At 35.8% G+C, this 14,208-nt stretch overlaps 2 protein-coding genes across 2 annotated transcripts in view; one reads left to right on the top strand and one right to left on the bottom strand.

The window, feature by feature from the left end:
- Nucleotides 1-3,557, top strand: part of LOC106878882 (sialin) — a 32,011-nt gene extending 28,454 nt beyond the window's left edge. The window contains exons 10-11 of the mRNA XM_014928229.3: nt 466-551; nt 3,322-3,557. Of these exons, the coding sequence (XP_014783715.1) occupies nt 466-551; nt 3,322-3,510 (275 nt within the window). The 3' untranslated portion in view covers nt 3,511-3,557. The remainder of the gene's footprint in view (nt 1-465; nt 552-3,321) is intronic.
- Nucleotides 3,558-5,354: 1,797 nt separating this feature from the next.
- LOC106878900 (cytochrome c oxidase assembly factor 6 homolog) lies at nt 5,355-14,178 on the bottom strand. Its single transcript, XM_014928251.2, has 3 exons — nt 14,038-14,178; nt 11,320-11,478; nt 5,355-5,564 (listed from the first exon to the last, which is right to left on the bottom strand). The coding sequence occupies exons 1-3, from the start codon at nt 14,050-14,052 to the stop codon at nt 5,472-5,474; spliced, it is 267 nt and encodes an 88-aa protein (XP_014783737.1). The 5' UTR covers nt 14,053-14,178; the 3' UTR covers nt 5,355-5,471.
- Between the last annotated feature and the right edge of the window lie 30 nt (nt 14,179-14,208).

Here is a 14,208-nt window from a genome sequence, read left to right as displayed (position 1 = left end):
ATATACATGATAACACTTCTAATCAGTTAAGATCAGAAGCCATGAGAGCCACTGCCTGGATAGAGATAGATGTTATTACCTCTGCCTTAACGAAGGCAAAGGTATTGTTTTCAGTCATGTTTGTTTGTCCATGGACAAGATATTTCAAGAACTGCTGGATGGATTCAAATGAAACTTTCAAGGATGTCTGGCCTCGTGACTGGCACGAACTGATTAGATTTTTGGATCAATCCGGAGAAGGATTCTGGATTATTTTTCCTGTTCTTTTTTCACTTAATTTTTGAGAGCAGTCAAGTTTATTTCAGATATTCTAATTTTAAAACTCATCTCCAGCTAACCGTTGGTGTTGTCTTGGTGGAGGTTTGCACTGAGTGATCTTGTTATTATTATTATAAAAATTTTTCATTCTTTTCTTTTTATCATGTATAATGTTTTAGTTATATATATTTATATTTCCCTATTTAGGTTTCATATATGGAATTGCAAACTCTGTTGCTAATTTATCAGGTGTGATGGGGCCTTATGTTACTGGAGCTATACTCAAAGATGAGGTAAGCATAATATCTAGAAAGAACATTCTTAAAACATCAACTCTGGTTTTTAATTTATTTTCAGAGATTATATTTTCCAACATATTTCTTTTCTAATAAAAATATATATCTGGTTTGCCTATTAAGAGATTAAAATACCTACAAATTAAAAATGGATCGTTCCCACACCAAGCTCAGGATTGTGGCAAGAATGATATAGTTTCAAATTAAATGCCTTGCAGTAATTAGTGTAATCCTCCTTTGTATAGAGTTCAAATTTCAGTATAGTCTACTTTTCATCAATCTTGAGCAGAATGAGACACTTGGGTGCCACTGTTTGGATGCTGACGATTTTGGAATGGCTGACTGGACGTTTAGCCTGTTTTGGTGATAGTACTTTTTTGGACTAGAAGCAATCACATGCATGCATGTGCAGAAATATATACACACTTTCAGAGAGAGGGAAAAGGAACCCATTAAAATCTGAAGTTAAATATGTCAGTATTAAATCTGGCACCAAAATGGCTCTGCCAAAACATCTCATACTCCTCTTGGGGATTGATAAAATAAGCACTAGTTGTGTACTGGGTTATACTCCCTCCCCTGCAATTTGTGATTTGTCCTTCATATCTTTTGTTGGTAAGATATATTTTGAAAGTCTTAGGGCGGAGTACACAACAGTATATAGGCCTACAAGTTGATTGCAGAGGGAAATGTTATGTAAATATAGTTAGAGGTGATCAAATTACTGATCTTTCACACAGAATGTTGTCGTAGGTACTATGTGAAAGAAAATTACTACTATGTAGAGGTTATAACTACTTCTTGGAAAGCTGTCTGCAAGTTGGTGTCGTGTAAAAAGCACCCATGCTGGTGCTACATGAAAAGTACCCAAGCTTGTGTGGCATAAGAAGTGCCCATGCTGGCACCACGTAAAAATCAACCATGCTGGTGTCACATAAAATGCACAGAGTACACTCTGTAAAGTAGTTGGTGTTACAAAGAGCATCCGGCCACAGGAACCATGCTAAAAGAGATGACTGGAGCCTGGTGCAGCCCTGATGGTGGTGGTATAGCATATTGCCTTTAGATATAATGGAATATTTGAGCCATGGAGTTTTTCAAGCAACTTTAGCTAACTTTCACATTTTTCTTATTAAAGAGCTTATGAGAGTTATAGCTAGCAGAGAAATGTGTCAAATTTTTTGTTCTTTTTAAATCATTAACAGAACATTTCATGTCATATTGCATTCTCTGTTCTGTGAGGCTACACTAGATGATCTGTCTTTTCTAACTACTGTGTGGGATTTGTTCCAGATATTCTAATTTTCTTTCATACATGCTCCTTTTCAATGTAGCATTGTAGTGGTGTGTGTTGCACAACTGAATATATTCCTTTTGGAGGATAGATTAAAAGTACTTTGATAGATATTGTTTACTATGTTTTCTGTAGTTAGAGGGGGTTTTTTTTCCAACATATATTTACATTCTTCATTTGGCTTTCTGCTGCTTCAACATGTCTAAAAGCATGAAACTCAGAGCAGTGACAGTGAATTGTCACCATCATCATCATCATCATCAATCCACATCTGCATGGGTTGGAATGTTTGACAGGATCCAATGGACCTGAGGACTGCATCATGCTCTTACATCTGCTTTGGTGTGGTTTCCTAATGCCAATCACTTTATAGTATGCACTGGTGCTCTTCTTGTGGTACCAGTACTGGTGAGGTCACCATGTAGCTTACAATTGTAAGATTCTCTTTAACTGAGTGTTGTTACAGTAGAGAGGGAAGCAGCTTTATGCTAGACAATGAGGGGTTAAAAATCTGAAAGAAAGGACTAGATTAGAATAAGTTTCTTGCAGTAGAGGAGCTATGTGGCTACTCACTTAAATAAACTCTGTTTGTATATACTGAATATTTTTACACCCAAACACATATATTCATATATTACAATATTGACCAGGCCATTGAATGCTGTTATACACAGCCGGTCACAATGTGCTTCAAATTTCATCTTGATTGCACCACTCTTTCCATCTTGATCCAAATTGCTTGACCAAATCATCTTCCCATCATTATGGAGGCCTTTTCCAATCTCTTGGGATACCAGTCAGCAACTACATGGATTCACCTGTTGTCTGTGAACCTTGTGACATATCATCCCAGTGGAACTTGTGGTTCTGTTACCCTGCTATAACATTGTTCACTCTACTCCATTCTCAAATTAGCTCATTTCGAATATGTTCTCTTAATGATATTCATATAGGCACAGGAGTGGCTATGTGGTAAGTAGCTTGCTTACCAACCACATGGTTCTGGGTTCAGTCCCACTGCATGGCATCTTGGGCAAGTGTCTTCTACTATAGCCTCGGGCCAACCAAAGCCTTGTGAGTGGATTTGCTAGACAGAAGCTGAAAGAAGCTCGTCGTATATATGTATGTATGTGTGTGTGTATGTTTGTCTCCCCAACATCGCTTGACAACCGATGCTGGTGTGTTTACGTCCCCGTAACTTAGTGGTTCGGCAAAAGAGACCGATAGAATAAGTACTAGGCTTCCAAAGAATAAGTCCTGGGGTCGATTTGCTCGACTAAAGGCGGTGCTGCAGCATGGCCACAGTCAAATGGCTGAAACAAGTAAAAGAGTATATATATATATATATATATATATATATATATATATATATATATACATATGTATTAGTATGAATGCCTGTTTCTCGACTATTTTTAAAGTTAAATAACATATTTATTTATATATATATATATTTTTTTTTTTTCTTTGCAGAGTTCTTTATACCAATGGAAAAAGGCATTTTGGGTTGGTTGTGGAATGAATATATTAGGTGTAACAACATTCCTCTGTTTTGGCTCTGCCAAAAAGGCATCATGGGCTGAAGATGTAAATGATGTTGCGATAAATAGTGAACCAAGTGATGTACAGAAAAAGAAAGATTATGGAGCAATTGTAACATGACAAACATTTTTATATATTTTCATTAAAATGCATTTACTATTTTTTCATAGACTCGTTACTTTCATTTTTATTGGTAGTGCTGATGTCGCAGTTATTGATGCTTAGTTCCAGATCAGCTCTGATTGGACAGACCTATGATTAGAGGTCTTTCCAGCCATGACCATTCTGTCTGTATATCAAAGTCTACATTGTCTATGTTCTTCCTTATTTTGAAGACAGAAGAATGTAATTTTTCGAGATTTCATTGTTATTTTGTAGCAGGTTGAGCAACTACCTAGACTCCTTCTTTGGCTCATAGCTAATTTGATAGTGTTACAGGCAAATTTCCATGGTTTATATTCTACCACTGCAGTCTTGCTGTTGCTGGGGTTGGGAGGACAGGGAAGTATTTTCATCATACACTTGAATGTGCTGTGTGCAGGGACTGAGCCCTTGATAACCCTGTTGACCTTCAACAATTGCTTCATGGATGTTGGTTAAGAAACCTGCTTTACAATAATGTGGTTGCAGACTCAGTCCCACTGTATGACACCTTGTGCAAGTGTCTTCTAATATAGCCCTAGGCTATCTAATGACTTGTGAGCGAATTTGGTACTTGGAAACTGTACGGAAGCTTGTCATTTATATGTGTGTGGCACAACCAACGGTGGTGCCCCAACATGATCACAGCTTTAAAGCTGAAACAAGTTAAAGAGTTATGTGTGTGTGTGTGTTGGTTCTTTTTTACATGCCCATGACTTAGCAGTTCAGCAAAAGAAAACAATGAAATAAATACCAGTCTTTAAAAAATAAGTACTGGGATCAATCAGTTTGACTGAAACCCTTCAAGGCAGTGCCCAAGCATGCTTGAAGTCCAATAACTGAAACAAGTAACAGATAAAAGAAATGTGAAGTCTCACAATCATTAATAATTATTTCTGGTAATCTCACATTCCTGATATAGTAAAAATTGAATCCTGAATACTAGCTTTCTGCATTAGAACCAGGAAATATTTCAGTTCTCATCTGATACTCTCAAATAAGACCCACAATGAAATACTGCTCTTACATCTGGAATGAAGCCACTACTGTTACTACAAACATGAACAACTTAGATGACATCCAGAATGATAAGGTTACCTGACTGATTGGTATGGAGTTGTTCACCAACACACTTCATTTTCTAACCCACAGATGTACTATCTCCTCACTCTATCTTTCTACCACGACTAGAGTGGACTTTGCTCCTTGGATATGGTTGAGTCTTATGCCACTTCAATCCAGATCCACCTAACTCATTTGTTGCTCATCACCCATATTGTTTCTGCACTCCTAGGCCCTTCTCCAGAGTGTGGTTGTGTGGTAAGAAGCTTGCTTCCCAACCACATGGTTCTGAGTTCAGTCCCATTGTGTGACACCTTGGACAAGTACCTTCTACTATAGCCTCAGGTCGACCAAAGCCTTGTGAGTGGATTTAGTAGGCGGAGTTGTATATATTTATGTGTGTGTCTGTGTGTGTGTGTTTGTCCCCTGGCCATTACTTGACAACCGATACTGTTGTGTTTATGTCCCTGTAACTTACTGGTTCGGCAAAAGACACTGACAGAATAAGTATTTGGCTTACAAAGAATAAGTCCTGGGGTTGACTTCTTTAACTAAAAAAAAAACCCTTTAAGGTGGTGCTCCTGCATGGCTGCAGTCAAATGACTGAAACAAGTAAAAGAATAAAAGAATAAAAGAATAAAAGAATATACACATATGCCAGCATGGAGAATGGACATTAAAAAATGATGAGACAGAATAGAATAGAAGAGATAAATGGATACCAAAACAACACAAACATGCAAAAAATAAATCAAATCCTATTCATTTTTTAGTTTTATTTCAACAAATATGTACAAACTTTCACCTGAATGTGAAATTATCATTTATTCATCAATGGCTGGTTGGAGGGGTTGGAATGGGAACATATTTTACAAATATCATAACTTAACATTGTCAACAGGATCTGATTGTTCTTGTTCAAGTTTGGCTTTAAATTTCAAATATTCTCTTCTTCGATCAAAATATTTTACCTGAAATTTGACAGAAATTCAAAGAAATATAATGCAGATTTTTAGAATATTGAAAAAAAAAAAAATGGAAAACAAAAAATACAATTTAATCAATTAAAATTTAACAAATAATGTTGCAAAGATTTTTTTTTTAAAGTTAATTAGAAGAACAGAGAGTACCACAACCTTTGTATGCTCTTCCAGACTGGTAAGATAGCTCTAGCCAATGCCCAGTCTGAATATCCGTAGGAGAAATGTCAATGAGAAGGAAAGTAAGAATCCAGTTCAAAGACTTGCATTAATGAGAACTTCACTAAAAGAACCCACTGGACAGGATGTAAATCAGTTACCCACAATCAATCTTTTATATGAAATATTTCAGAAATAGGATTAATGAACATTTCCCTTACCATCCAGAACAAGATACCAATAAGCAATGAACAAACTGAATATATATATATATATATCATTGTTTAACGTCTGCCTTCCATGCTAGCATGGGTTGGACGATTTGACTGAGGACTGGTGAAACAGGATGGCAACACCAGGCTCCAATCTAATTTGGCAGAGTTTCTACAGCTGGATACCCTTCCTAACGCCAACCACTCAGAGAGTGTAGTGGGTGCTTTTATGTGTCACCCGCACGAAGGCCAGTCAGGCGGTACTGGCAACGGCCACGCTCAAAATGGTGTATTTTATGTGCCACTCGCACAAGAGCCTGTCCAGGGGCACTGGCAATGTTAAAAGTGTAGTGCCTGCCTGGTAGAAGATATGATACATAAGAAATGTCCAAGTTCACCCTATAATCAATGATACTACAGTTCATAAAATGCATGACAGAAATTTTTTTAAATCTATACTGAAATAAGAAGTGATGAACGTTACTGTAAGACACACCCAAATAAAAATAGTGTAGAAGTAGATCATATCAGAATCAGTCATGGATCAGCTGAATAAGCACCAAAAACTTAATATAATCAAGAATCCAAAAGTTAATAGGGTAAAACTGAAATGAGAGGGCATGAAATCCCAGCGTCATTTAATAAACAGCCTTACTCAATATTTAGAGAAGGAGAAGGTAGAAACTCAATATTGCGTACTGAAGGACAGGAAAGGATAGCACATAAGTACAGTAGGACCTCTAGTAGGTCAGTAGATATGATAGATACATCGGGGTAGATCATAGTAAGAAATTCAAAGCACCAGCCGAAGGTAATAAGCAACTCAAACTCATCAGATATGTAGAGGATTTTACAGATTTTTTTGTTCAAACCTTGACACAGATTTGGTCACTTATAGACTGAACTAATATATGCCCAACATGATTATTGTTTTTCAAGCTGAGGATTCATTGCAACTCTCAACAAATTAAATATGACTTTGGTCTATCCAGTTCCATGATCAGCCTAGGTTCAACATTCAGGCCATCAACTATCTCTGGAGAAACAACCGAAAACACTAAGAGCCCGAATTATTCACTTACCATTCTGTAGAAGAATAACAGGTTGTCCACAACAAAGAAATAATATTCTTAAATCATTGACCAGTAAAGGTTGGGAACAATGTAGTCACAATTATAGCAACCACTGCCTTCTGAGTGAATATGGTAGGCAGAAACTGTACAAGTCCATCATGTACATGTAAGTACATGTATATGTGTGAGGGTATTTGTGTTTATTCCCCCACTGCTTGGCAACCAGTGTTGGTTTGTATACATCTCTATAAGTTAGGATTTTGGCAAAAGAGATCAATAGTATAACTAGAGACTTTAAAAAATAGTAAATACTGGGGGGGGGGAGTCACTTTATTCAACTAAATACTACAAGGCAGTGCCCCATGATGGCTGTAGTCCAATGACTGAGACAAGTAAAAGGTAAAAGATAAGTAATAAAATATCACAGATTAAAGTTGTTTTTTATTTTGTTATTTTGTTTTCACTTTTCCGTAGTATTTATTTGCAGTTTTATATTTGAACAACAAACAATATGATGACAAACTAAACAGGATTACTAATTAAATGACTGTTTAGAAACTTACAACAAGGCAGTAAGTTAAAAATAGCCAACTTCTACTTATCTGTGGCTAATGTCTATATACAGAGTTGCCTGGAATTGTTTACTCTGGTATATGTAATTAAAAAGTCTGTGATTCATTGGCATTGTTCAATTAAAAAGCTGATTACAACTGGTAGCTAAATGTGTGTGCCAACAGAAATGTTAATTTAGGTCTTGAAATCTCTGCAGGAGTTCATATATACATAGATGTATATATAAATGCATACAAATACATATGTGTATATATGTATATATATATATATATATATATATATATATATATATATATTTATTTATTTATTTATGTGCTTCAGCCAAGTGGCTGCGGTCATGTCTTCAAATCTCTGAGACACGTTTTATACATCATCATCATCATACTGGCATGGGTTGGACCCATATATATATATATATATATATATATATATATATATATATATATATATAGAGAGAGAGAGAGAGAGAGAGAGAGAGAGAGAGAGAGAGAGAGAGAGAGAGATAGGGTAAAGGATTATTAATTTATTGGAAACTTATTGTAGTAGTAGAATTAGCACTTTAACTGCTATTTCTAAATTTCGGTATGTGGTGAAGCAACTGTTGCTGATCCCTTAATTATGTGTGTGCATATATATATATATATATATATATATATATATATATATATATATATATCAGAGTAATTGTGCTAAGCAGTGTTTATGTATAATCACAATTTAGGTTAGTTGAAATATGTTTGTCACGTATTTCAACTGCTAAAGGCAAATACACTGCAGTTACCATGGAGAAAAAAATCTCTCTTATGGTAAAAAGGTGTGAAAACACCCCGTTCGTTCAGTGTCGCCCTCTCTCGGCAATCTCAGACATCGATGTTTCGAGTTTATTGACTCTTGTCGATGAGATGTACCTAAGACAGGCAACCCTGAATGAACTGATAAAGCTTATAGCTTTATATATAATTCAGCCAACACATTGACTGATTTGCACTAGTAGATCGCCCGATCGATGTCTGAGATTTCCGAGAGAGGGCGACACTGAACGAACGGGGTGTTTTCACACCTTTTTAGCATAAAAGAGATTTTTTTCTCTATGGTAACTGCAGTGTATTTGCCTTTAGCAGTTGAAACATGTGACAAACATATTTCTATTAACCTAAATCATGAATATATATATATATATATATATATATATAATATATAATATTAGGGATAAAATCCAAAATTACAGGTAAAAACTCAATTAAAATCAATTTAGTAAAAATTTAAATTAAATTAAGTTTCACAGTATAAAATATGAATTATTAATTTTTCTATATGTGACAGTGGATTTTCATCGATGAGTTCATGAACCTTGTGTGTGTATATATACATATATATACACACACACACATATATATATATACATATATATATATATATATATATATATACACATATATATATAAACATATATATATGTGTGTGTGTTACACTAGTTTTCCATTACAACCACTAGCTAAATATGCCAATAGACTTAAGGAACACAATAATGTTTACATATCAATAGAATGTTTTCTTTTCTTTAATTGTATACAATATAGGTCATATTAATGAGTTGATTCACCAGTTTGTGTGTGTCTTTGGGTGCATAACCAACCGTCTCCACCATTACAGATAACCATATCACAATATTTCTAGTATTTTTTTGAAGCACAGCTCTTGGTAAAATATAGGACAAAGCATTAGTATCTCAAACATTCTTCTTGGTTTGTGAGATAAGAAACTGACATAGACCCCAACATAATTATGAAAGGTAATTAATATAACAGTAGTCCTGACACTGATAAAAATAAATAAAATACTGAATCAACTCAGCAATATAATTTCTTCTTATGGTAGATCTTTTTAAAAATTTGCTACTTTGCACTATCGGACATCCCTTACTCACAAGTCACTCCTCACTCATTCCTACCCCACTCAAACCTCGAAGATCCACTCTAACATATCTATTTTTATCACTTTCTAGCTCTCCCAATCACCCTGCCCTCTCTTCTAAAATGTGAGTAGTTGTGTAGCAAGAAACTTATTCTGCTCTGGCCCTTTTCTCTCATATTTTACCTCTCTCTACTCTTTATTCTCCTAGCATAAAATCTGCTTCCCAGCCCCACCCTTTGGGGCTTGTAGTCTTACAAACTGGATGGCAACCTCACTGATACTGGTGATGTAAGAAAAAGCATCCAGTAAATGCTGTAGTGATTAGTGTTAGACATCCGGCCATAGAAACCATGTCAAAGCAGACACTGGAGCACAATGCAGTCTTTGAGCCCATCAGGTCCTGTCGAACTGTCCAAACTGTCACATCAGCATGGAACATGGATGTTAAATGATGATGATGATGATGATGATGACAATAACAATGATGGCAAGATTCCCGTAAATAGCACCATTTGAGTGTAATCGTTACCAGAGTCACCTTCTAGCACTTGTGCTGGTGGCACGTTAGAAAATCATTCAAGCGAGGTCGTTGCCAGTGCCACTGGACTGGCTTCCGTGCAGGTGGCACATAAAAAAACACCAATTTGAGTGTGGCCATTGCCAGTACCATGTGACTGGCCCTCGTGCCAGTGGCACATAAAAGCACCCACTACACTCTCGGAGTGGTTGGCGTTAGGAAGGGCATCCAGCTGTAGAAACTCTGCCAGATCAGATCAGAGCCTGGTGCAGCCTTCTGGCTTGCCAGTCCTCAGTCAAATCGTCCAACCCATGCTAGGATGGAAAGTGGACGTCAAATGATGATAATGATTAACTGAAGTAGATGGGGGAAGAAGTTTAATGACATCGAACAGCAGAGACATGCAAAGAACAAATATCAAAAAAATGCTCTTCAGCCATTTCTTATCAGTGGAGCAGAGGTAAACTAAGAACATTTTAATACAAAGGGAAAGAAGAAAAAACACAATCAGATGCTTATCGCTCTGTGACATTCAAAAAGCATCAACACAACAAGAAAATCTCCATGAAGTCATTCCAGTTGCTAGAAATAAAGCTAGATTCCTTCAAATCACACACTACCATCTCAAAAAAAGAAATTACATCTTGGCTAATTTAGTCCTAAATATCCAAAATGAAAGGCAAGCCATGCCTTGTATTATGGGTCTGCTCAATGAGGAAACTAAACAACAACAAGAAGGAAACAACATTTCAGATAAGATACTCTTTTACTTGTTTCAGTCATTTGACTGCGGCCATGCTGGAGCACCGCTTTTAGTCGAGCAAATCGCCCCCCATGACTTATTCTTTGTAAGCCTAGTACTTATTCTATCGGTCTCTTTTGCCGAACCGCTAAGTTATGGGGACGTAAACACACCAGCATCGGTTGTCGAGTGATGTTAGGGGGACAAACACAGACACACAAACACACACACATATATATATATGTATATATATATATGTATATATATATATACATACATATATACGACGGTTTTCTTTCAATTTCCGTCTACCAAATCCACTCACAAGGCTTTGGTCGGCCCAAGGCTATAGTAGAAGGCACTTGCCCAAAGTACCACGCAGTGGGACTGAACCCGGAACCATGTGGTTGGTAAGCAAGCTACTTACCACACAGCCACTCCTGTGCCTAGTTAAGAAAAGCTACAAAAGTGTTGGATTTTCAATATTAATCACACAAGACACTTCATCAAATGTTAATAAATGACAATGATTTAGAATTTATATTTATTTACTGACCCAAGTTTTTGAACAGCTCTCCTCAAAAGTTTTACGCACGGCCTGACAGTTTAAAGGAGATGCTTCATTTCCATCTAAGCAGGTCCAGAACATATCCCTAGCAGTCCAACATTTTTGTCGTTCAGATTGTGTGGGTGCTCTGGAATTTGAAGAGTCTGCCTGAAAAATATAAATTACAGTTAAAATATAAAACAAACAACAACAAAAAAACCACTCTAGATATAATAATCTACAAATATTAAGAGAATAGCTGTGGTGAGCTGACAGAAACACAGGGTCATCTACCTGAATGGGTTTGTGTTTTGTCTACCTTCCTACTTATTAGGACTTTGGTTTTAGTTAGGTTGACTCTAAAGCCCTTTGATTCTAGTCCTTGCTTCCACACTTGAAACTTCTCCTCTAGTTCTGATAGTGACTCAGCAATTAGGGCAAGGTCATCAGCACAGAGGAGCTCCCAGGGGCATCCTGTCTTGAATTCCTGTGTTATTGCCTGGAGGACTATGATAAATAGGAGGGGGCTGAGGACTGAACCTTGGTGGACCCCTACCTCTACCCAGAATTCTTCACTGTACTTGTTACCAACCCTCACCTTACTGACAGCATCTCTGTACATGGCTCACACAGCTCTCACTAACCATTCATCTATCCCTAGTTTCCTCATTGACCACCATATAAGGGAGTGGGGGACCCTGTCAAAGGCTTTCTCCATGTCAACGAAAGCCAGGTACAGAGGTCTATCTTTGGCTATACATATATATACATATATGTATACATATATACATATATGTATATATACACATACATATATTCATGTGTGTGTGTATTTATTACCAATGTATTAATGGTTATCGCATATAACTGTCACCATTGGTTTCCCATCGAATACTGCCACTAGACAATATTGACGTCTCTTCAAATGTGCTGACCAGAATCACATAACCACTTTAGTGCAGGAGGTACAATAAATTTTAGGTGCATTCAGTGGTGTCAAAAATGAATGTAATTTTAGTGGAATAAAAATTAAAAGATAAAGATGTAATTAATTAAAAATAGAAGAAAGAGTTATTTCCCATGGGTTGTTGTTAAAGATGAAACCCACTGGGTGATAAAATTAATCAAGATCAAAAAAAAAAACCTAAAATTGATTGTTACAATGTCAATAAAGGATAATATCGTTAATATCATTAAAAACCCTTATAGGGTTCCCTCAGCCCTCTGTTCATTTGCTTTGTTGACTCACCTCTTGCCACTAACCTCTCCAGTCCCACACACACGCAATCGTCGTTATTCACATACACAAACATATAGATACGCATATATGTGTGCACGCGTGTGTATGTGTCTGTGTTTATCCCACCCACTGATATACAACTGTGTTGGTCCGTCCACGTCCTTGTAACTGAGCCATTCAGCAAAAGAGCCCGACAAAATAAGAACTAGACTTTAAAAGTAATTACTGACTGAAACAAGAGAATAAAAGGAAAAAAGTATAACAGAATATATATATATATATATATATATATATATATATATATTCCCAAGGTACCATGCAATGTGATGGAACCTGATACCACATGGCTGTGAAGCGAACTGCCTGCGCCTATATCGTCCAAAAATTACAATCAACTGATCTTGTCGAAGTTATCTCCCCTAATGTTGCTTTTAGATTTTAAAACACTCTTGTGTGATTTTGTCGAATAATTACTTGCATAATCTCAGATAATGGAAGTTTTCCAACTTTATTACATAACAGATGTTAACTAGGTAGGTTGAGAAGGGGAGATCACTGCGATGTGACTTAAATTCAGTGAAATATTTCATCATAAGTCTGGTAATTTTATAATTTCAAGTTTGTATAAATCTATATTTGCTCTTAACACATGAAGGATCTCTTTTGACAAAACAATTTGAAAAATAAACCAAAATTTTATACTGCAAGTTGTTATTAATAACTTTTAGTTTAACAAGTAACATGAGTCGTTAAGGTTAAAAGGTTGTTTAGCTGCCTATTGTACAGAAGCAGTTACAATTAATTTTATCGAGGAATTTTGAATTCATATTATTTTATTCTTAATCGTTAGTTTAGCCTTTCTAGATTAGAGGCAGTCTTGAGGTCGCCCGGACTAAAGGTATTCTGGCGACTATCGCTTTTTCTTCTGAGGTTGATAGTGGGGCACTAACTAACATGTATCGATATACATCCCTTATTTAGGTAGGAAATCAATCATTAATAAAATTCTCAATGAATTTTAAGAGCATGTCACTTTTTACTTCTAGTTTCATTTGTTAACTATGCACACTTTATTTGAAAAATCAAATTTAGTCACGCTTGACAACTTGAAATTTCACAAAGTATATGATTACAGAATGCTGACATTTAACTAGAATATTAAAGAGAAAAAAGGGTGACTGAATTAAAGGGTAGTAAAACTTGATATTTTTCTCCAAATATAATTAAATTTCAGTGATCAATCACTGAAATCGTGATAGATATTTGCTTTCCGAAAACTTATATCAAAATATTTAGTGTCACATTTCCATGTTGATAAACAAATTACTGCGTCCCCTTACATAACAGAAGTGTTACTCTAGATTATTGTGAAACTAAAAGATTTAGAATAAATAAGTCATAAATAAAAAGGAAAGTATTTGTAAAATAAATAAGCAATTGAGTAAAATGTATTATATTATATTACACATTAGAATTTTTCAACTTACAGTTACGTCTGACATGGCGGCGTGATACAGTTAAAACCACTTTACACACCGGAAATGACTACACACTAAAAAATATAAAAGTCGTGATGAAAAATGCTTTAATTTTCGTGTGGAAATTTATTTGATGTCCTCTGATTATTGAGGTAACATATTTTTGATAAAATGGTGGTG

Source organism: Octopus bimaculoides, chromosome 4 (genome assembly GCF_046866305.1).
Source record: "Octopus bimaculoides isolate indiv1 chromosome 4, ASM4686630v1, whole genome shotgun sequence".
Taxonomy (NCBI): Eukaryota; Metazoa; Mollusca; class Cephalopoda; order Octopoda; family Octopodidae; genus Octopus; species Octopus bimaculoides.
The sequence above is the reverse complement of the archived record's forward strand: the minus strand, read 5'-3'. Positions and strand labels throughout refer to the sequence as shown.